The sequence below is a fragment of the Syngnathus floridae genome, chromosome 17 (genome assembly GCF_059516105.1).
Source record: "Syngnathus floridae isolate MCC-2025c chromosome 17, RoL_Sflo_1.0, whole genome shotgun sequence".
In the NCBI taxonomy this organism is placed as follows: Eukaryota; Metazoa; Chordata; class Actinopteri; order Syngnathiformes; family Syngnathidae; genus Syngnathus; species Syngnathus floridae.
In genome coordinates this window covers 7,815,992-7,840,055 of record NC_142429.1, presented here as the reverse complement: position 1 = coordinate 7,840,055, position 24,064 = coordinate 7,815,992, and the positions used below count along the sequence as shown (strand labels likewise).

The window sequence follows — 24,064 nt, the reverse complement described above, 5'->3', positions numbered from 1 at the left end:
CTCGTCCTCCTCCAGCACTCTGGCGTGAGTCGTGGCCCGTTCTCGGCCGCGGGCCATGAGACGGATGGCGGCGGTTCTTGCCGGTCTGAACATTGAAGGGCCCCGAGCGCTTGTTACAATCTGTGGTCCCATGCGGTGCTAAATATAGACCATGGGTTGAGAAAGACAAATTCTTATGGTGTGTTCAGGGCCAAGATGGACCCCTTTATCCATCTGCTCTTCACCACCTCATCAGTCTTCTTTTTTAGACATCTTTTACCTCTCCATGTACTCCTTACATACATACTTACTTTATGGAGCAGCATGTGATAATATTCAAGAATCTTTATCTATCTATCTATCTATCTATCTATCTATCTATCTATCTATCTATCTATCTATCTATCTATCTATCTATCTATCTATCTATCTATCTATCTATCTATCTATCTATCTATCTATCTATCTATCTATCTATCTATCTATCTATCTATCTATCTATCTATCTATCTATCTATCTATCTATCTATCTATCTATCTATCTATCTATCTATCTATCTATCTATCTATCAAATAATTTTCAAATATAATCATTTTCGGGGTCTCTGTTCCTTTATTAATCAGATGCTGAGTGATCGGGAGCGCGCACGTTCACAGATGCGCACGCGCCACGCTCGTTCTCACCAAGATGCGCGCATGCTTACGAGAGACCCCACACCACCCGACCCTCCTCAGCTGTCACTCAAGAGCGGACCAAGGGTTCGGCTGCTGTACTTCCACGCGGTGGAATCTCCAGAAAAATAGGAACTGAGGATCAAAGCCACCCCGCCTCCCAGTCCAGCCCCTCCCCGGGATCCGAGCGCTGCTCTGCGGTGATCAACAGATCGGCGAGTCGGGGTTCCGCGGAGGATGTGTAGCGGGGAAGACAATACCGGTCGGTGCAAGCATGTGAGCGAGCCTGATCGAAGCACATGACGGACTCGTGGCTGCCAATTTCGGCTGTAATTGCTACCACAGGTCGGTCCTGCTCCGGTGCAAAAAGCAAGAAGGTTCGGTTGACAACGGCAACATGACCCGAACATCATCACCATCATCCCGCACAGCTGTGACGGAACGGGCCCGCGGGGATCGTGGCACCGCTTTTACGCAGCAAACCACATAGTGACCACATTGTGTCAACCAAGGCTGACATGGACAAAAGAAGACGGGGGGCGTGAGGAAAGAAATAGAGGGGAGAAAATGAAACGATAAGAATTAAAGACTCGAGCAGAGAAAGTCCAGAAGATCTTCAAGTTTGGACCGAGCCAAGTCCAAAAACCTCGTCCTCCTCTCCTTCTGGCTTCTTCCTGGATCCTAAAGCATATTCACAGACTCGCACAGCGGTAAGCAATCATTTACTATTCATTTTTAAAGCAAATTAAAATGAAAATATGGTATTACAAAGTGCATTTATTGTTCCGAACGTGTGACGACCCCAAGCTCAGTTTGGGCTGCACGTGCACGCGCCTTTTGACATGCATGCCGCCCATACAAACAAATGCTCGCATTTGTATGTCAGATTTTTATGTCAAATTATATGTCAAATTTCTTCTAATTGTTTCTTGTGACATTTGCATACATGAATGCCAGTGACTCCTGCCGTGCACGAGCGCTTTAATTGGAGCTCGTGCACGCGCAACGCCAGCCAGGCAGTTGTGTTCAGTAAATGTCATTTTTCACCTTTGAATCTAAAACGATGCACGTAAAGGTTACATATCAAACACAATTGTTCTGTTTGTTGTTTTGAATAAATATGAAAACTAATTAATTTATTCGTGAGGGATTATATTAATTATTTACTTTATTAATGTGGTTTTAAAACTGTAGTTAATGGAGGAGCTGGAGAAAAATAAATAATACAAATATTTGGAATATTTTTGTGTAATGCAGAACAACAAGCACGATATTAAATGTCCAAAAATTTATATTATGATTTTTTTTATAGCGAGTTTTGGATCTCACGTTAACTGGTCCCTACTATTGTGCCCGAGCTCGATTCCTGCCATACGTTTTCTGTAAACTGCATCATCTCATCCCTTTATGAAGCCAATAGTGCCCCATCCCCCCCTGCCTGCCGCTTTCTTCATCCCACCATCATTCAGGGCAGTTAACCAGGGGGGGAGCGACCTGCACCTGGCAGTCTTCAGCGTGATGACACACTGCACGGACGCTTTTGAATGATGATCCGTGGGCTCAAATATTATGACTTTGCTCTTCCATGCCGCACAAAACCAGTTATTTATTACATTTCTCCAAAATGGGATGGATTTGGCTCAGTGAGCAGAAAGTGGAATCTTTACGTTGCTCACATACGTACGGATGATGTGTTCATCGCATACGTTCATCTTCATAGCTCGACCAGCACATTTATCGTATTTTTGCAAAGTGCTCCGTCCCTGATGACCTGGCTAACCTTTGTTACAACTCCTGCAACTGAGGGGGAGGTTGGATGAAAGTGAAACAGGGAAGTGGGGGTGCTTGAGTATTAGACACCTGCACTGAAGAGTGATGAGGGGAAGATTGTGTGTGGCAGTGCCACGGCTGAAGCCAAAATGCTCCTGTTCGAGCTTTCTCCTCTGTTGCCGCTTTAGTGCGTGATTGTGCTTTTGTGATCCACACAATCGAAATCAGCATATGGAAATAATGAAATTGTCGACTCAGCAATTAATTAGAACATCGATTATACTACAGGCCAAATACCGCATATGAATAAAAAACATCATCCATCCTGACTTGATGTCACACGCGGTCTTAATACATGTGAGCGTTTATGAGAATCGATACCAGACATTATTTTCCTGATCGTTAAAAGCCCGAATGACACACTCGGGGCGCAATTAACGATGCTCCGTCAAGCTGAAGGCCCATTAGACTTTGCTGTAACCTTTTAAAGTGCATAACGCCCGGCGACTAAATCTCATATGGTGCAACATCTTCATTAACGTTACTTTCTCCTTTTCTAATTTGGGATTTAAAATTGTCCCCACGTTAATGCAAGGATCAAATTTACGGTGTAATTGATTTGAATAAGAAAAAGATAATCATGTGCAATTAATCAGGCTTTTCTGTCGAGCGCAACGCCCGCAGGAGGCTTTTTAAAGTCAATGACACGCTTCAAAGACGTCTCTTCGCTATCGCTGGGGGCCTTGAATGCACTTCCTGATTTTTTTGCAGTTGTGAATGTTCTCCGTGTTGCCAGTGGAGGGTCAATTATGCAGCAATTGCGACGCTTAAGTGGCAGGTGTGCCCACTGATGACGATATAAGCTAACAAGCTAGCATCAGGTAGCTAACAAAAATGATGTAAAGTGTGTCCAAAGTTTTTTTATTTGTTCAAAACATAAACGTCTGCCACCATCTAGTGGTCAATAGTGGAATTACATCCCATATAAAACTACACGAGGACAGATATTTTAATACATTGATCTTGTACAATTTTTTTACATATTTTACAATATTTTTTTCTGTATTTATTTGTAGATTTATCACACCGTCCAATAATACGTATTCATAAAAAATGAATATAAAGGGCAACCTTGATTTTTTTTAAAATCTTTTAAACTAACTTCAGTTAGCTTCTGGCTAAAACGGAGGATAAAATGAGGGCAACTGTCAACATTTAATGGAGCTAGCATCCCTAAGGGAGCAATTGGCGAAGTTCCCGGCGGTGCTTCCATGGCACTGTATACGTGTTTCCAGTATCTATTTAAACAGGGTGTCGAGCAATGTGCAAAATCAAGGTATTATGTTTATATCTGCTTTGGCAGTCGTGTGCACGCAGCCAGCGTTAATCCTCAGAGTTCGACTTGCTGAGGGGAAACGCCGTCTCGATTCCTGCCAACGAGTCTGGATTCCCTCCGAATGCGCATTGCTCTGCCTTTTTGGGTTTGGCTTTGCCAGTTGCTATGCGCCACATTAGAGCGGCGGCAGAGGGGACGGCTACCACCGAGAGGTCACGTTAAATAGGCGCCCACTTTCGAGGCCTCAAGTGATCGTTTCGAATCACCTCGAGTTACTTGTGTCTTTTTTTCCCGTCATCCATAGAGGTAAATAAAATGTCATGAGTCTAATTTGTTCACAAAGAAATGAGTAGAGCGATAAAAGTTCTACTTCTAAAAAAAAAAAATACTTAAATGCAGTTCATTCATCCAGTTTCAAAGAGGAAGTTGGGTTGGCTGGCGACTATTTTTGGGATAAACAAATAATTTGGCATGGAGTTTCATCTAGAGGATGAAAAGTGTTAAATTAGAAGCTGAATGTTGTGAAAGGAAAACTACTGGGGGCTGTCCTGATATCACTTTAAAGCAGGCGGCAGTTGTGTTCTTATAAAGTTGATCTTTACAAAGTCCTCCGATGGAGTGTTAGATCGTTCGTGAGGAAGGAGCGAAACGAGGTGGCGGCTTTTTAATTTTTTTTGCTTGCAGATAAAGCGGCGTGCCACCTAGGCTTCGCTCACGAAGGCCGAATGGGCATTGTAGCAAATGTTGCACAGCAGGCACCTTCCCACTGGGAATGTCACTGCAACGTAGCAGGATGGATTTAGACGTACATACGCACGCACAGTCGCACGCGGTCGTGCCGAATGCAACCGTGTTTACGCTCGAGTCATCGTCGAGCACGCATGTTCAAAGCGATATGTCCAACTCGTGAGTTGGCGCGCGCTGACACATTTGCATACTGGCTCGGGCCATCGCCGTGATGCAGGGTGACAGGTCTTATGCCGCTTCCCCTTGGGGGGTCCGAGAGGGGCGGAACCACAACGTGACAGGCGAGCATGACTGAGGTCTTTCATTCAGGGTCGAGCAATGAACTTTATTTGCTCCTCAACCGCAGTCAGCAGTTAATGTGGGAGTATATGCCGTGACGGAGCAAGATTGCATGAATTGATTTATGACCCAAGTCATGACTTGCCTTGCTTGATTTTTGCCTTAGTAACTAGAAATTACGACCAGGAAATTAATCGAAATCGAATTGTGATTTCCAGTTTGGCTTCTCACGATCATATAAATATTATAATCAGAGAGAAAGGATTAATTTGCAAGTTCCTACGTTTTGAAATCACCCTGAATGTAGCAAGTATGCTAATGCTAGCAGTCAATGTCAAATTCTATTGACAGGCTAAATGAAAATTAGCATCACGTTCTGGAAGTCCCCAAATCTGATGAATGTTTCTCTAATAGCTGTGCTGGAATATATTTGCTTAAAAAAACTAGCTTAATGTCATAGGAAGGTGGGAGTGATTGCACAATAGTCGATAAAGACGCTCGTAATAATTTTACACGCTCGTTTTAATGCCCTCATAATCCAATTTATAGCGGTTTTAATGCTCTCAGGTGGTCAAATTGTTAGAGCAATGACTCAATGTAAACACTTTTATATCATAAAATAGCAACATCACGTTGGTATGAGTATTGCGCATTCTGGGGAAAGGAAAAATGAGACATTGCAAATTCAAAAATTGTAACCCCAGAAAATAGTGAATATCATTAGAACAATGCAAGAAATTAGTTGGAGTAACACTGATTGGTCCACATAGAGAGGATGCCGGAGTTACCCTGCCGTCCCTTTCGCTCACCGTCAGCTTCCCGGCAGAACCAAGCAGTCGAGGTCAAAGGCCGCGGGGGCGACACCTTGTCACCGCCTTGCCGACGCGTCTCCTCACCCAGGGGTTCAGGGGTTGGGGATGCACACACGTGGGTGCACACAGTCACACCAAAGTATCCGCCAGTGCACAGATGCACGGAATGTGGACTTTCCATGCGGAGAGAACAAATTTCGGCTGTTTTTGCAGCTCGTGCAGTGGTGAGTCACTGCTTGCGAATGCACACATTACTCCCATTTCATCAGCTCCGTGTCAACCCAAACCCCTTCCAACGCCCCCCCACCCCGCCCTTTGCGTCCCCTCACTCCGAAAGGTCACAACCTCTATTTCTGGGTCACACGCCATCATTCAGCCCGACATAAACACTCGACTGTTCACGCCGTCCGAGCTTTCTAATTGGCTGGTTCTGCGACGCCCGTGCGGCGTCACTGTAAATGCCGGCAGCTCTTTACATGTCTCGCTAATTCTACTCAATGGAGCGTCGACATGGGAGGTTGCGCCTATAAAAATAGCCAGGACGCACGAATAAACACACACAAGTGTATGCTGGAGTTATTTTTGTCCGCTGTTCCATATACAGCACGCGTTAACCCAGACGCCCCCGTATGTTTACACGTCTTCTATGGGAATGTCCCTTCCTAGCATTAAGCTAGCCGGGGGTATTCCGAAGGGGAAAATCAGTTGACTGAATTGAGAAAGAAATCATCACAAAAAGTGTTTAATTCTATTTATAGTATTTCCATACTGTATAATAAAAAAGATTGATTAAGGAGCAGCCAATCAGAGCCGCAAGTAAAAGCACAAAAACTGAATTTACAATATTCGTCGACATTCACTTTGTCTCCCAGGACAATCCTTCCTCCTTCTCCTCTTCTTATCCCGCGGACACGGCTAAACAAAGTAACGTTCATACATGAGCGGTTCTCCGTGGCCCCGAGGCGTCAAGATGATGCAAGCCAAGGACCACCCTAGTGCGATGGCTCGGACCAAAGGGCCGCCGGGGGGGCGCTCGCGCAGATGCTCTCGTGCAGGCCGACGGGCTAATAATAATAATAAATTGAGACTTTATGCGCGAAACAAAACAATGCTAAAAAAAAAACAAAAGGAAGGAGCAAAGGATGAAGTTGACATATGCGTGCTTAAGGCCTCACTTGAAATAGCTTCTTTATGCATATTGTTGTGTCGGGCCTGGTGGTGCGTGCAGGGATGCGATGATGCGTTTTTCTATTGCCACTCTCAATGGTAACAAATTAACTCCTCTCCAGTTTTCGCCAACTTGTTTGGACCTCTCTCCGCTCGCGTAAACAAATCCACTCGTCCGTGTTTATTTAAAAAACACTCTCTGCTCACCAATGCGTACCACCACTCTTGATTTTCAAGCTTATTTTCAATTTTATTATAAATAAATAGATCAAATAAATGAATGATCAAAATAAAATCATTTAAAAGCTTTCACTTATACATATTTTCATGCATTTTTAAATGGGTTGAATTTTAATTTATAAATTATTATTTCATTATTTTTATTTCTTTCGCTGGCTTTCCTTCCTATGAAGATATTTTATGCGGTCTTAGTGGAACCCTGAGATAACAGGCTAACTAACATAAGCAGGCTGCAGTGTCTCCAGAGCGTGCCGGGGCGCATTTCATGAGGAGCTTGCAGTAAACACGCTTTAAGGATTTCTTTTTTTCTCCTAGACCGGAATGGATTTTAAAGCGCCGTGTTCCTCTGGGTGACCTTTATTCAGATGCAAAAAAATAAATAAAAGTTTTTCCTTAAAAACCTCTGAGATGATCTTAGTCACACTTGTGGTGTTTGAATTATGTTTGAGCAGAGGTGGATTTACCGCGAGGCAAAAACGGGGCACCCAAACGTCTGATAAAAACGGATTAGTAAAGTTTTGTTCGATTTAAAGGCATTAATATTGTTTTAATCAGTCAAACTAAACATAAAACAGGGAGAATTACATTTTGTGTTTTTAAAACAACCACTTAGCCTTTCAGTCTGTAAGATTAATGCTGATTAGCATTTATGTTGTGGCGCTGTAAAAATGAAGTAGTCGGATGTGAAGTCGTATTATTGGGTTCACGTTGAACCCCCTAAATTTAAGTAAAAGCATTTTTTGTTTCCATCATCAAACGTGTCGGCCGAGTGGGATGATTAAAGTTGCGCGGGAAGTTCAGGCTGTGACACATTGGCGGCCTTCCTTTCGACATCCTCCTTAAGTCGGCGTCGTATGCGCTCAAATTCGATCGCTTACTTCCGTTTTCATTTGTTGGCCATCTGCTGAGTTTGGCTGCAAAAGAGAATCAATTGTTAATGTTGGCGCCGACTTTGCTTGGCCATTTTAATCTTTTCTCGGTCACTGGCTGCAAGCCTTTTTGATCTCTTTGGAGTCCAAAAAGAAAGCGGTCACTGCAGGTCCCTGTACATTGTACAATAACTCAAAGAGAAAATGGCGAGCCGAGCCTTTAAAAACACTTTTTTCTTCTTTTGGTGGTGGTGGTACGTTTTGATTGAAAAGACCCTGGAAGTGAAGCCACTAAATGGAATGTAACCATGACTCATGTGGCTTTTACTGCAACATGTCTGAGTCTCAACTCTGGAGAAAGGAGAATATCAATTTTATGTTCATGTGTGGACGTAAAGAAATCTTATGTGCACATAAAAAAAAAGAAAAATCGTTACCCATGGGCAATCTATATCGTAAGTATGTCTATCTATATCCATATATCAATATGTGTATATATCTATAGCTATATGTATATATATATGTCTACATCTATAGCTCTAAATAGATTTTTAAAATATCATAAAATCAAAATAAACCGATTAAATAATGTGGTTGCATAAGTGTGCACACCCTCTTCCTAATACTGGAATGTGGCTGTGTTCAGGATTAACCACTGTCAAGCCCATGTAAAACATCATTTCAACTTTCTCTGATTTTATACTAAATAGGATTAAGATGTTTTTTTTTAAAGGCTTTTCCTGATTTATTTTTTTGCTCTCTAGCAGGAGCCTGAAGTTTTTTGCGCCAACACCGACTGCTGTCAAACCAGAAGAAAATATCCCCAAAATACGCAGGAAGATTTATGCAGTACACCCGACTAAAAAAATGTAAAGAAAACAAAACAAAAGGTCTGGGAGTTGACGGATAAGTATTTAAAAACGAGCGCCTCCACGGAGGATAAACCATGACCCGAGTCCTCCTCTTTATCCTCTTCAGTGAGCGAGGTGAGCAGGCTGATGACCGTCACATGAAAAGTGTTGAGGACGAACATAATAGCTTCTCTGCTCCTTCCAAGGCCGGCCCGGCGTAACCCAGCCGTGTCCCTGTGGCTTTTGTGAGCGCAGAAAAAAGGTCAGGGCCACTGCGGCACACTTGTCGTGTTTACAATTTGCAGCAAAGAAAACGTGTTCGTATGATACGTGACCTCAGGGCGGTGGACGGAGCGTAATAGAAGGACAGCAATGTTAGCTTTTTTTATATTTGTAGCACAAAAGAGACGACCTGCTTTTTATGCACTAGTTGCATTTCTGAATGACTGTTTTTTAATTGAAAAAGTGAAAGCTTCTGAGCTTCTATCGCTAACATCCCGTAGCTCATTGAATCCAATGGGAGAAAAGAGGCTAATTACTTTTAAAGCAAAAATACACAATAGAAAAAATATTCACAATAAATATTCTATATAAATATAAATACACTGTCTTAGTTTTTCTGCCTGCTAAAATGAATAGGAAAAAAATATAACGAGCTAATAATAGCTGTACTAATTTGCCCATCCCATTTTTAATCCAACAGTTTTCATTTCTAGTCTTTTTTTTAAAATGCAAATCTATGTTTCAATTTTCATATTCACTTCCTTTCAGCGAGCGTTTACGCACAGCTGAGCGTCCCACTGTGACCGTTGCTGTGTTAGTGTGAATTACTAACAGCATCACTTAGCGGGAGTGGGCGGGGCAGCAGCAGCAGCAACACAGCAACAGACACCCTGGTGGGCGTCACTGTTTATGTTCGCTGAATTATTCACTTCCTCTGGGAGCCGCAGATTATCAAGAATTCATGTTGACGACAAAAAGAACCTTAATAGGACATGTAGCCGCTCTGTGTGTGTGTGTTTGTGTGTGTCTGCGTGCCAACATTCCTAAATGTCTACACAGCTTTTGTCTGCTTGGCTGGGTTCTGTGTGAAAGGCCAAAGTGGCTAAATGCTAGCTCTATTTTGTACAGTATTTCTTCAATATATATTTTAACATTTTTAAATGTCAAAAATATGGGAAAGACAAAACGACAGACTTCAAAGTCTTCTTTTCGTCGTCTTTCACTTCATGTTAGTTGAAGTAAAGTCCAAGTAAAGTCAGCTAGTCGTCGGTGGCCTCCATGACGTCATGAAGGACACGATCTGACATCTGGGAATCGGCGGTAGTTGCTCCAGGATGTCTCGCGTAAATAGCGAGCCGCCGCCCCGGGGCAGCAACCACGTTTCATTACGCAATCCTAATTAATCTCCGCAGGAAGCCATGCGTGCGTCTAATTGATTGACTCATCGGCACTGTCGCGATACACGTCCAGACATTAGCGGTGCGCTAAGTGCCAATTTCACGCTAGCTTGGGGCGGCCCTGGACGTTGCGTTATTTTGAAAGAAAATTGTCAGGTGCTAAGTCGCGGCCCGCTCTAATGAGGCGGCTGTTAATCAGTCACTCATTAATGCTGTTCTATTAAACCCCGAGGGAACGTTGCTGGGATTTATATTCTATTAAGAAGTTTGATTAAACGTGTGACAGGTCTGTTTTTGTAGCGTCGACTGGTCTTGAGTGACAAATAACTTAAATTTGTCAGTCATGATAGAATGAAGATTAAATAGGCCCGACAAAGGGCGACACTTTAGTAAGTCAACCTTGGGTAAGACCAACACTGGCCGAAAGGGTGACAAATTTTCAATATGGCCGCAGCCCACATTAATATTCATCATGCATTTCAAGTTAACATAATTTCACCCGCTGTAATGAAAGCAGAGAAAAGGCCCAAAGCCAAACAAGACTAACGAGAAAAGTCCTTATGAAGTCTTACTGTAGCCGATAAGAGGCGAGGAAGCGGCAAATCCAAACGTGTAAGCTTCTTAACACAGTGAGGCAATACGGATATCAATGTTGAAAATCTGGAGTTATGGTTAACGGGTGGGAGCATACGTGACCTCTAACGCTGGCTGACACCGGACATAATTCAGCGTCGGTGACAGGAAGTGCATAGGAGGTGTGCAGGCGTCTTTGATGGATGGCCGGGATGCGGAGGAAGCCAAGCGCTGGGGGTTGGGGGAAGCCACAGCGGCAGTGTGGTGGGGGTGGGGTATAGTGAGAACCCCCCCCCTCCCCCGGTGAGGGACGAGTGTGAGAGGTGTGTGTTTGTTACTCACGAGCAGATGTTGTAATTGGAGACTTGTGATGAGCCTCATGAATGGGACGTTGCATGAGAGCTTCGTGTGAGCACATCCAACCGGCCGTGGATGCACTCGCTCGTCTCATTAGACGTGTGTGTATGCGATTCGAGCCAGCCACGTGCTCCCTTTGACATCCCAATAACCTTAAAAAAAAACAAAAAAAACATACACTCGTTAATTGTTCATTTTTTATGTTTAGTATTGTGCAGGTAGTCATTTGTCCACTAGAGGGCGCCATCATGTTTTCCACTATCTGTAACTTTAAATGTGTGTGGCTTTAAAAGGCAGACACGACTCGGCCTCAAAGCGCAACCTGACAGAGGGTTAATAGCTATTGTTTCCAGTGTGGTCAGGGAGGGGGCGCGGCTTGGCGATTCAATCCACGCCGCTTTCGTGTGCATGCGTGGTGCGCCTGTGTAACAATCCGCTAAGTCATCTCTCATCATCGCTCTTTTAGACAGCAGAATGGGCCCTACAGTGTGGATCGAGGCGGAGAGCTGCAGCTGCTGCACACACACACACACACACACGTGCGCAGTCGTGCACACACACATGCTGCCCCTCCCTGTTTGTCTGATGCTTTACTTTAATAGTGAGACTGATGCCATTTAAATCTTTCGCTTCAATTCCCGAGATGCAAATGCAGCTGCATAAGTGGGTTAGTCAAGTCTCTCGTTGACATACGGTAGGAGTGCCGGGGGAAGGGCCCGGTCAGTGAACGCAGCACGCCAAGCTCCCGTTGCTTTGTTTTATGAGGGGGAAAAAAAAAAAAGTCGCCAGCATTTTTTTTTTTTTTTTTTTTAAGTGTTCAGCAGGAATATTTTAAAGCTCACATTAACATTATGAATGTGACATGCACGTTCACAAGGCCTGCTAACAATGCAAATTACGACTATAAATGCAGCGTCTTGAATGCGATTTGCAAATGACATTAAGTTTTATTGAAAAAATAAAAACCAGTTGCAGTTGCTTTGACGAGATTTTGCAGGGTCCAATTGAACAAGGTCAAAAATCTTTTTGCAACAAACTACTTTGAGTCATACGTCAAATTAAAGCCAGTCACGAAGGCTGCCTAAAAAAAGTCATCATGTGAGCAATATGTCTTCATACATAATGACTAAAAAACATACAATGTGTTCCTCAACAACCATTTTAGTTTTCAACTGCTGCTTTATTTTTAGCAATGGCAAAAACTGCAAGTTATCTCCAAGAGCGCAGCACAAATAAACTCCCTCAACTTTTTTATCGGCAATCCCATTTCCATTGTTTGCTGTTTACAGCAATTAACGCTTCCATAAACACACCATAAAACAAGGCGGCTAATAAACACGTGGTGGTGTCGTAAAAAAATGCACAGCCACCCCAAAAAGCGATTTAAATTCCAGCACGCACGCTCTAATCCCGCTTTAATCCCCCATATGATATTTCACTGCGTACACAGCGATAGGGAGGCAGGTGCTAATTATGCATATTTGGGATTATTTCATCCTCGGTGAATGAAGTCCTCGCTAATCCTCGTCCGTGCCGCCGCTCGTGTGGAGTCATCAAGGTAAATCCAGCCTCGGTGTGATTCGCCGGCTATTATTAGCACGCTAACGGGCTCGCCCAAGACACGGGACGTGGGCCAGTGCACATCCAGGTGTGCCATATTGGACAGCAACGGAGACCTCGGGCGCCCAACTGTCAGACGTGAGACTCGGCCTGCTTTCCTGCAAAATGGGAATAATATGAATAAAAAAAACACACATACACACACAAACACACACACACACACCCCTTCTGCCCTCCAAAGCTGTCACCAAAGGCAAAGGTGCTCCTGCACATGCGGACACACATGCGCTTTGCACAAGACATGACACAGAACATCTCATTCTGACTCACTCTGACACACAAACACACACACACACACTTACATAAACACACTCGAGGACAAAAAAGGGGATCTTCTCGGTTTTTGCTCCAAATACACTTAAGGGTCAAGTTGCATATGGCTAATGGTCAGAATTTTAGGAACACCTGCTCAATTACAAACAATACCATTTTTTTTTTTTGAATTTTTGTCTGGTATAGGTTCCTCAGCCTAAACTATGAACGAACTTAACCGACAAAATTGCCTGTTAGCTTGCAAGCTAGTTAGTGGCTAGCACCTCTCATCGCTGCTCGGAAAGAATCTTCCGGGCAGCGCCTTTAAGTGGATATATTTTTTCAGCTCAAATGTGAATGTATATATTGGTGCGCTATTTTAGTTAGATGAAATAGCATCAATTTTCTGGGTTGCAGCGGTGGTATTTGATTGACAGTTGATTGTTGATTGGAATGGACTTGCCCACAACATTTGATACTGGAGACAATTTTTTTTGTTTTCTCAAATTTTTCAATTTAGCAAGGTTAACATTCTTCTCTGTGGTGCATCACATTTAGATATTTATTTGTGCTTGAAATGGACTTTAATAGGCCTTTGTGAAAATATGAAACAGCTCACGAAAGAAGAATTTTTTTATCAGTTGCACTAAATCCAGTTGCTGCTTTTCATCCTTCTCCGCCATGATAAATGAATCAGACAGCAGATGAGTGTGTAAAGACGTGTGCGTGTGAGCGTCCGTCGACCTCGCTTTAAACCTTCACTTGCTTTTAAAGGCGGATGAAAGCAGAAAAAAAAATTGCTGACGAGTTTTTATGAAAAGAAGACTTAAAGTGTGCACGGAACCTCACGCATGATATTAAGGGAGACAGTGAATGAAACCACCTAAGTAGCACTTTTATTAGCGTTTCTATTTTTTTTTCTGTAGCGGATCGGATTAAGCGGACTGTAATGTCAAATCCAACATTCAGCAGGTCTTGAGTTCTCTGTTCCATTTGAATCCACAATAAAAACAGGCATGCAGAATTACTACTAATATTTTAAATATAAAATATATTGAACATAGTAGGAGTTTTTAGAAAATATTGAAATCAAAATACAAATAAAAGAGAGCTATTTGGCTGCAGCCTGGCGGAGCTCGACAGTTCTTCCATGGGGAAAACTTGCGGTGAACTTTGAGATCTGACGGCTTGGAGCGAGAAATTGGATTTGCTCAGCAGTAGCTGCAAAGTAAAAAAAAAAAAAATGTTTATATATATATTTATTTATATATATATATAATATATATATAGATATAGAGAGGGATTTCCAAATTTGAAACAGATGAAGTTTGATCAGGAAGTCTTTTATCACTTGCTACAAATGAAGCCATCATCACAGCAGCCAGCTAAAGCAGATTGAGCCCGAGTCACATCAAAAGGAGCTGAGGCCATCAGATTATGGAAGGTTATTAGCAAAGAGGCGTCAAATCTGAGAAGCAAATCATCTTCATCAACTTCACACGAACGGAAGTCCCTAGCAAATTGCTCCAACACGTGGTGGCGCCTGTGGACTTTGAGTGACACCAGATGAAGTTAAAGAGGATTGCCCCGGCCGGGATGTGTGAACGGCGGAAATAAGGAGCCGCGTGGAGATAGCGCGCAGCCCTAATTTGAGCCACCAGCACTAGTGAGTGGATTTAGAGCAAATCAAACGAACATCGCTTATTGTTCGCGGCTCTGCATGATTAGCAGTCGAGGAGGCTTGAAAGTGAAGATGGGGGATTATGGAACTGGACGCTTGACATAAAGCATTTAAGTCAAGAAGGGCCTTTCTGGAGACTTTTCCAACTGGTATCCTGACATGACTCCTTGCAGAAAGTAGAAGTTGTCAAGCTCAAAGTGCTAAATGCTAATGTAGCAGAGCATCTGGCCAAACTGGAAAAAAAAAATTCGCTGTCAATTTTAAGTAGATTGGGTTATTTTTACCCAAGGTTGGGTTAATTATTTTGACCCAGCAGACTGTTTGTATTTGGTGTGTCCCCTCTCTTCCAACACGCCCACCCGCGCTCATCCCGCCTCTGCCACCTCCAGCCGTGACCCATTTTGCAGGGGGATGATGTAGGGGGTAAGTGAGGGTCCATTGTTGAGCGCCACAAAAACGCCCTGCCTCCTTCCCATCCCGCCGCCTTTCGCACAAGTTGGCACTCGGGCGGCGACGCCACAAACGGACGGATCGTTACTTTGAGGCGGCGGGTAAATGATGGCGGTGGGAAGAGGAGAAGGAGGAATGAGGAGGGAGGAAGTAAGTATATTTCACTTTGCTTCTTGGCGTGTTTCGTGGAGTCCAAAGCACAGATGCTGTGCCCCCTCCCCTGCAACATATGGAGACGCTTTGCCTTGGGACAACGTTAATGAGGCAACTTTGACTTTCCGACCACGTGCGCCGTCCTCGCATGTTTTGTCATTGTCCACGCCCTCAACGGCGGGGCGGTTCATTTCTGCAGAATTTGACGCGTTTGTGCTTTCATCATTATCATCCCTCCATCATCCATTTTCTTTGTGCATTCATCTGAGGAAGTTTAATGGATGTGTAATGATGATCAATGCTGATAACTCAAAGTTTTGTTTGGACTCACTTGAAGGAAAGGGGAAATAAATTTAGTTAAGATATGCGCTGCACAAGCTTTTCCTCAGACTTTATAACCCAATTTGTATTGGGCATGTACCTAATGAAGTGTCTGGAGGAGCAAACAAACAAAACAAACATGAACGCATTTGAACATGAACAAATTATTGTTCCTAATAGCTTATTAAGCTTTTTTTTTTTTTTTTCATATACGCTTTGCATGCCCGAGTCAAGTTCAAGCAGGGGCTAATGAAGCCGTTAGCCGGACACGGTCTCATTAGAGCTTTTTGCAAACCATTTGCACCGTGTTTATTATCCAGGCTGCCCCTTCAGCCGCCCGTCTATTCAAAACGAGAGTATGCATATATATGTACATGCATCTGCATATAATAGAGCCTTGCGGGCATATGAAATATTTAACTAGGCAAATAGTTTACAGGCATAAAGGCACAAGCTTTTTTTTTACTCACTTTGCAACTAATTTCATAGAAATTTATATATATTCGAGTCTATCTATATTTAAATTTTACTAGATAATTTTCAAAACCAATTATTGAAATAAATTACCTTGATATTCAATTCATAGCTTCATCTTATGTATTTGGTGGCTCACTGGCACACTTGGCCCCAATGCAAGCTGACTGTAACTGCCCAAAATGAAACTTTGCCACGGTGACCTGTCGACAACCTGTGCACGCTTCCAAAGTCTCTGACACAATGTCCACCAAATTGCTGTTCACGTTTGTATGATGGTAACATTGTTGTGTTGTGTTGTTACTTTTGCGCTGCTGACTCATGCTGCCGCTAACTTGACATACTGAGTCAGCTTCTTCAGCCTCCGACTGCCCCCACAAGCTCTCGTGGACGCAAATAAGATGTGAAAGCAAAATGCCAAGTTGTATAAAGTATTCAGAACAGCTGGTGAATGTAAATGAAAGCAGCGCCTCCTTTGGTTGGGAGGTGCTACGACACCTGCCAGTGTATTCTTTATAAAAGAGCTGACTTACTGAGCTTACAATTTAGAAAAAAAAAAAAGTCCTCCAATATATTTGTATATAAATTACAGTCTTATGTCAATTTATTCATGACTTGACTTTCTCAATACGGGACATAAACATACATACGGTGTATAGAGATTAGCAATGCGGGCTAACAATTAGCTGATAATATCACGTTTTCACCATTCAACAATATTTCTGAACCAGGCGCAATTTATTTTTATGGCTGAGAAGAGAATAGTGACCTTGTAGGGAAAATGTATTTGAATGGCACAGATTAGGTTGGGAATAAATCACCCGCTGTGCCTGTCACCGCTTCACATGTGACAGTGGATAGGAAAGATTTGCATAATTTGAAAATGCGGCCCTTTTAAACACATCAAAGCGCCTCCATGATTTGCCGTTTTATCGTTCCAAACAGTCACTTTGTACGCACGGGATGCGCCACATCAAAAGAGCCGTTTAACCTCTCGTGGCCTGCAGTGAAAAGGACAACACAAGGAGTTATGTAAAGACAATGACAGACCAGTATGGACTCCCCCGCGTGTGTGTGTCACAACTCACAACTTGTAGCGTGTCCTCACACCGTGAACCGGGGGAGCGCACACGTAAACGATTCCTGACATGTTTCTTCCAGCGGCGTCCCGGCCGTGTCCTTATACGGTCACGGTGATGGATGCACACGCTATCGTCGCAAGCATTCTTGAAAAACATTTCCTCTATCCGACCTGAAAGCGAGGACATAAGACAGAGGGCTTTGACTTGTGTTGCGTTTCAGAAAAGTTGGAAATTTAGGACCTCTGGCTTGGAAATGAAAAGTTGATGGATCATGATGAACGATTAATAAAAGAAAAAAGGTTAGGGTTAACATCGATGGGCACGGTTTCAAAAATGGTAACACAACACATTCTGTCGGCGTAAAAAGTTGGATTGAAGAGGTTTGGTTGGACATTGAATAAGCTTGATCAAAAACGAAGAACTAAATTACTTTTTGCAGTGCCAAACAAAAGTGTGCTCCATCTAGTGGCCAACAGTGGAATTACACCCAAATTAAAGATGTGGCAGCCCAAAATAAAATCTGAACCTGCAACTACGGTTTGAATTTAAGTCCTCAGCCATATTTTTGTTCTTGCTGCTTTGAGGTCGAACCTTTGTGAGCGCCGGCCAGGATATTTCCTACTTGAATGCTTCGTTAAGCTTTCAACCTGCTGGCTCAGGAGACGGACCCTGGAAGCCCTTTTTAAATCTCCGCCACTATTCAGGCTGGGATTTTCCAGGAACCCACATCATGTCCCGCTCTTTCCAAGACATCGACTCCCGAGGGAACAACACATGAGCACAATGACATTTACCTCTCAAACGAACACAACCCCCAAAAACTGCACCTCCTTGAGAAGAAGGCTCACTAAGAGGATTTATTTCTTCCAAAAAAGATAGAAAGCGTGTGCGCGTGTGTTTGGGGGTTGGGAATTCCCTATATGGATTATTTCATCTCCTGGCTGCTGCGCAATGGTATTTTTTTTTTAATACTGATATCCTCTTTCCAGCAGTGTTTAATTCCCTTAAGAGGCAACTTGACAGCAGCCTCAAAGTGACACCGAGCTCCCAATGTTTATGCTGCACGAAGCAAAAGAGCAAATAAATGGGCTCGGGGGTCTTTGATTTTACGGACGGAAATTACACATCACCTCTGAATCTCTTGAAGTAACGTTAAATGTTCCCTCCGAGTGCTCTGATGATGATGCAAAAGGTTTTTTCGAGCTGTGAGATTGGAGGTCACTCTGACGGTGTCGACATGACCTCGGCTAAACACGGCGAGTTGCGAACAGAATATTCTGTGCCACGCTGTTCCCACTCGGTGAAATGGTTGTCTGTCAAACGTATTTTACACTCGGTACTTAAGTTGAAGTGCAGTGAAGATGCTTGTGTAAAAAGACGCTTGTAAAAGTACTGAGTCAACTCCTTAACTCCAAGTATATGCAGTCAAGTGTATTATATTAAATTATAAACGATTCTTTTTTTGGTGTGCTCATGCTGTGGTGTTTTGTTCTGCCCCCCCCTCAGAGTCTGTGAGCAGGTGAGAGAGGGACACTGTCTGCCCCACTGTCCAGCGACACCATGAGCTGGAGCTTCCTCACGCGGCTGCTGGAGGAGATCCACAACCACTCCACCTTCGTGGGGAAGCTGTGGCTCACCGTGCTCATCGTCTTCCGCATCGTCCTCACGGCCGTCGGGGGGGAATCGATCTACTACGATGAGCAGAGCAAGTTCGTGTGCAACTCGGGGCAGCCGGGCTGCGAGAACGTCTGCTACGACGCCTTCGCCCCGCTCTCGCACGTGCGCTTTTGGGTCTTCCAGATTATCCTGGTGGCCATGCCGTCCCTCATGTACATGGGATACGCGGTCAATAAGATCGCACGACTGGATGAAGCCAAGGGAGGAGCCGGTGCCGTGGCGGTGAGAACCCCCGGGGGAGGGGGCTACACGCACAGGAAGCCCAGGAAGATCTGCTTCGGGGCACGGCAGCATCGAGGCATTGAAGAAACCGAGGAGGATCACGAGGACGACCCCATGATCTACGAGGTCCCGGAGATCGAGCCTCCCAAAAGGCCTCGCGATCCGCTGCAACCCACACCCAGACCCAAGATTCGGCACGACGGTCGCACGCGCATCCGGGACGAGGGGTTGATGCGGGTCTACGTTCTGCAGCTGGTGAGCCGCACGGTGCTGGAGGCGGGCTTCCTCGCCGGTCAGTACTTTCTGTACGGCTTCCGCGTGATGCCCGTCTTTGTGTGTTCGGGGAAGCCTTGCCCCCACAGCGTGGACTGCTTCGTGTCCCGGCCCACGGAGAAAACCATCTTCCTGCGTATCATGTACGGCGTCACCATCCTCTGCCTGACGCTCAACGTCTGGGAGATGCTCCACTTGGGCATCGGCACCATCTGCGACATTCTCCGCCGGCGCCGCTGCCCGCCTCCGGACGACGAGTACCAGCTGGGCTTGCTGGGCCCCAACGTGGGCAGCGAGGGCCCGGTCGGGGTCGCGGGACCGGAGGTGGGTTCCGAAGGCGACGCGGGCGGCGACGGCCCCGCTGACTACGTAGGCTACCCTTTCTCCTGGAACACCCCGTCGGCCCCGCCCGGCTACAACATCGTGGTGAAACCGGAGCAGATGCCCTACACCGACCTGAGCAACGCCAAGATGGCGTGCAAGCAGAACCGGGCAAACATCGCCCAGGAGGAGCAGCAGCAGTTCGGCAGCAACGAGGACAACTTCCCCACCGGGGGCGAGGCCCGCGTGGCCCTCAACAAGGACATGATCCAGCAGGCCCACGAGCAGCTGGAAGCCGCCATTCAGGCCTACAGCCAGCAGCACCGCGCCGAGGAGCAGCTCGGAGACAGCCAGGACGACAAGCCCCAGAGTAACATTATCCAGACTCAGCCTCACAAGGAACGCAAGCACAGACTCAAGCACGCCAAGGGTGGCGGTAGCAGTGGCGGAGGCAGCAGCAGCAACAGCAGCAGCAGCAAATCAGGAGAGGGAAAACCCTCCGTTTGGATCTAACCGGACCGACCGGACTGAAAACCGCCAGTGCCTTAGAGCAGGGGTTCTTGCAACTTTTGGGTCCAGGAATCCAGGAATTTTTCCGCCTTTTAATCATCACGCAGGGGTGTCCAAAGTCCAGCCGTGTGTATTTCTTTTTTTTTTAAATCAGCTCACATCATTTACTAAGAATAAAAAAAGCCTGTTTTTAACAAAAAAGCAGTGTTAAAATTATGGCTGCTGAAAAAGCCACATGCCTGTGGGTGGCACTAATAATAATAATAATGATAATAATAATAATAATCTTTTAAAGACCATTTCATACACAAAGTGCTTCCCACTGTTGAAAATGTTTTGAAAAATGTGTGCCCCTGGACCCAAAAAGTTAAAAAACACAAACCCTGCCTTAGAGAATCCTGCGAGCTGGACAATTTTTTTTATTGTGTATGAGACGATGCAGCTGATGCTTTTGTCTGGGCTATTGTTGTCAAACATTTTTGACAACTATTAGTGTCTCACTCCTCTAAAGTTGTCCTCATTGTCTGCCTTTTCGAAGGGGAAATTGTCCAATGAGAACACAAACTCAATCCCGATCCGATTCCACTCCCCATTTCAGAATGCAATAAAACCATGGCCAGTGACTTTTCCTCAAGAAGTGACGGGATCAGTGTTCCGTCCCTCCCTTTATATGAATTTAACAGTATTTATGTCTCGTGTGTCTTGTTTTCCTTCCGCTTCATATGTCCTTGAACATGGTGCATACTTTTCCATACTTGCCATACGCCTGGCAGCTGACTGCCCCCTGTCGACGGCTGTGAGTATTGCAGTGCCAGTTTGCCAATATTCCCCGCTGCCTCCAGCAGCAGATGGATCTGAAGTCTTCCTGTTGGTCCGAGCTCATGTGAAATTCTTGAGAGGTTAAAGCCATGAAAAAGAAAAAAAAACACACACACAATGAGACCAAACACTGTTTCGTGTCATATGTCAGTGCCAAGATTTCAAACGTCGGAATGCCGTGGCCATGCTTGCTCCAAACGCCTGCGTTGGGACCAACCCTTTTGTAAAAGTCACCTGTCTTTCTTTTTTCTACAATGTATGTGTGTTGAAATTTAAAGCAACGGCGACCACAAGAAGAAGCCGAGGTTTGTTTTTATACGGAATTATAGCTTTTTCTTCTGCCCCATCTTTTTTTTTTGTATAATAGAGGAAAAAGTGCAGAAAATGGAAATAACTGTGTGAATATTTATCGTCGTGATTGAGATTGCCTTCCAGTTGTAAAACATAAAAGAAAAGGGGGGTGACAGTCTATTTTTATAATATATGTGGAGAGGGAGAGAGGTAAAAAAATGAATTTTGCAATGTTCCGGGGCTACAAGGGTACAAGTCACCCGCCCGGGTGTCACATAGTGTCAGAATGCCCCCAAACGAGTTTGTGTTTTCCCAGCTTAAAACGCTTGGGTGAATGCAAAACAAAGGCAGCCAAGCATGAAAAGATACGCCCGCCAAGTGGCGACACTCGAGTCACGTTTTGAATAGAAGAAAGCAAAATCTTAGAATGCCGATTTGCAGGTGATGATTTACATCCTCTCCAAAGAAGACTGTGCATTCAAGTACCATGAAAAATCTTCTGCTGACGTGGCGGCTTTAGAGTGCCTCGTTGTTGCGGCATCAAAGAAAAGCCACACGTTCGCCATTTTGAAGCCTAATTTTTTAAAATTACCGATTATTTATAATCAGATTTGCCAGGGTTGATGACATCACACTTGTCTTCAGTGTTAAATCAACTTATTTTCATTTTACAGGGACTTTAATGCTCTGTGGATGAAATTGAACAATTTTTTAGCTTCGTCACCATTTGATCTTTGAAATCCCACATTCGTGAGAACCATCTTAATATTTCCACGGTAGTTTATTTTACGTTTGACAGTGATCAGATGGAAGTTTTTAGTGACTGAGTTCAGCTGTCAAGTGAAACGATGTGTGCTGTCATGTGGCTGGGCTGCATTCTTTCCCTTCATGATATGGATACCGGAAGAAAAGAAAAAAAAAACAATAGGATGGTTTTGTCACTGTTACAAATGTGTGTTTTCCTATGCCTTTAAAAATACATGTAAGTCAATTTGTTTGCAAACCTTGTTTTTTTTTTTACATTCTGTATTGGGTATATTTGAGATGCATGTTATAAAAAGAATTATTTTCTTAAGAAAAATAAATGCCAAAGAAAGCAAGTGATCGGGATTCTTTTTCTCAATATTGTTTACATTACTTTGATAAACTTCCCTCCCAGATTTGATTTTTTTAAAAAATGTTTTTATTTATTTAATTGTTTAGTTCACTAAACAATTTGTATTAAATGACAAAATTTTTACACTTGTATGAATGTGAGAAACCTGAAAAATTTTGCGTCATCAAACTGTTTTTGCTACAGTTTTATTTGCTGATACTATACAACAGTTAACAGCAAAGGTATTATTTTCAACATTGATATATTTTTATTCTGATGCTAATCAGACACTAACATTTTTTTCAAAGTCAGCTTTATTGTCAATTTCTCCACATGCCAAAGACAAACAAGTGAACAAGTATAACAAAAGCGTGCTGAATAAATAATGAATAAATAACACAACAAATAAATAAATAAGAGGAGCAAAAAAAAAAATGTTAACCTCCAATGAAGTTGCCTTCAAAAGAACAGAATGTCTTCTTCTCAGTGCATCTAGAAAACGTTTGCTTATTTGTACGCCAGCACTGAACAGCGCTTTGGCTCATTTCTTGCTTATTAATGTTCCCAACAAGTACCTCCAGTCTGTGCGGGTTCAACATGAACAAGAATCAATGTGAGCGAATGATAGGAACCATCCAAAAGAAAAACAAAAGCCCTCAATTCTCACCCAAAATGCTTCATTCACAGTTGTGTCCCCCAAGTCAATTGAGTAAAATCTGCATTAAAAAAAACAACAACGAGCATCTGACAATTCCTGGATGAGAAGATCTGGAAGACTCTTTCCATGAAGGGATGACAGAATTCTCGTTCCTTTTGAAAAAAAAAATCTAATTGCACTGTGTGAGTTCCTTCAAATGCCTCAATGTGGCTTTTAAAAACAATAGCTCATCCTTACAGTTTGAATCTTCAGTGTTTTCTCCAGTGCAAATGAGTCACGGCTTTTTATCGGTTGGACAATCCCCGAGGTGAAGCTTGAGGACGCCCTGGCTGTGCAGCTTGAGCAGCATTTCAAACTCAACGGGCATGGCGTGGAACTGGGCGTCGTACTTCTTGTCGTCGTAGTAATGATTAGTCAGCGTGTAAAGGCCGTGCGGGTGGTTGCTGTAGGGCCAGAAGCCGTACAGGTGCACGTTGGAGCAGACCTCCAGAGCCATGCTGGCCATCATGATGCCCGTGCTGAGCCGGCGGGGCTTAAGGCCGTTGCTCTCCCAGAAGCGGGATAGGTTGAGTAGATATTCCGGGTTGAAGAAGATGGCCTGAGTGGTGCTGTCAAAGTCGTCCATGGTGTAGGCCACCCTCAATGACAGACCTGTGTTGTTGCTGAAGGAGAAGGCGGGAAGGAGGATCAAGGCCTTGCCGTAGTCCTGGAGTTTCTCCGCAAAACTCCGCCGTCGTCCCATCAGGGACTCGTACCTGTGGGGGGAGAAAGACCACAAATCTTCCCACTGCACTTGATAAATCTGAATTCCAAAGATATGCTTACTTTTCTATGAGGATGCTCGGGTTGGCCGTGACGAGGTCAGTCTTGACGCCCACGTGTTGGCTGTATTCATCGTTCAAAGGCGGGAGATTGCACCTTATCACGTACTGGGCCGAGTCGATGGTTTTTCCGCAGCCACTGTCCATCAAGATGCCTCCGTTGCCCACCACGGCGCACGTGTCGAATGACCTGTTCGCGAACGGATGCTCCTACAAGTCGACACATATCAAGGTATGAATGAAATGACTTGATGAGATTTCAACACTTTTGTATATATGATTTGTGCATTG

At 44.1% G+C, this 24,064-nt stretch overlaps 2 protein-coding genes across 5 annotated transcripts in view; one reads left to right on the top strand and one right to left on the bottom strand.

Moving 5' to 3' along the window:
* The first annotated feature begins 617 nt into the window (after window positions 1-617).
* On the top strand, window positions 618-22,322 carry gjc1 (gap junction protein gamma 1). 3 transcript variants are annotated; one of them, XM_088356638.1, is made up of 3 exons: window positions 618-1,361; window positions 18,592-19,239; window positions 19,333-22,322. In XM_088356638.1, the coding sequence occupies exons 2-3, from the start codon at window positions 18,646-18,648 to the stop codon at window positions 20,089-20,091; spliced, it is 1,353 nt and encodes a 450-aa protein (XP_088212764.1). In that variant the 5' UTR covers window positions 618-1,361; window positions 18,592-18,645; the 3' UTR covers window positions 20,092-22,322. The 3 variants fall into 3 exon arrangements, with proteins under 3 accessions (XP_088212764.1, XP_088212762.1, XP_088212763.1); XM_088356636.1 differs by having other exon boundaries at window positions 18,592-22,322; XM_088356637.1 differs by lacking the exon at window positions 618-1,361 and adding an exon at window positions 15,066-15,205 and having other exon boundaries at window positions 18,592-22,322.
* A 162-nt stretch (window positions 22,323-22,484) lies between these two features.
* Window positions 22,485-24,064, bottom strand: part of LOC148384124 (alpha-2,8-sialyltransferase 8E-like) — a 4,668-nt gene continuing 3,088 nt past the window's right edge. For both annotated transcript variants that reach the window (XM_088356641.1, XM_088356640.1), the window contains exons 5-6: window positions 23,778-23,983; window positions 22,485-23,707 (exon numbers count right to left, since the gene is read on the bottom strand). In XM_088356641.1, coding sequence (XP_088212767.1) covers window positions 23,227-23,707; window positions 23,778-23,983 — 687 coding nt within the window. In that variant the 3' untranslated portion in view covers window positions 22,485-23,226. The remainder of the gene's footprint in view (window positions 23,708-23,777; window positions 23,984-24,064) is intronic.

Bases quoted from the DNA above. Each gene is read 5' to 3' on its own strand.
- gjc1 (XM_088356636.1), top strand. From the start codon at position 18,646: ATGAGCTGGAGCTTCCTCACGCGGCTGCTGGAGGAGATCCACAACCAC.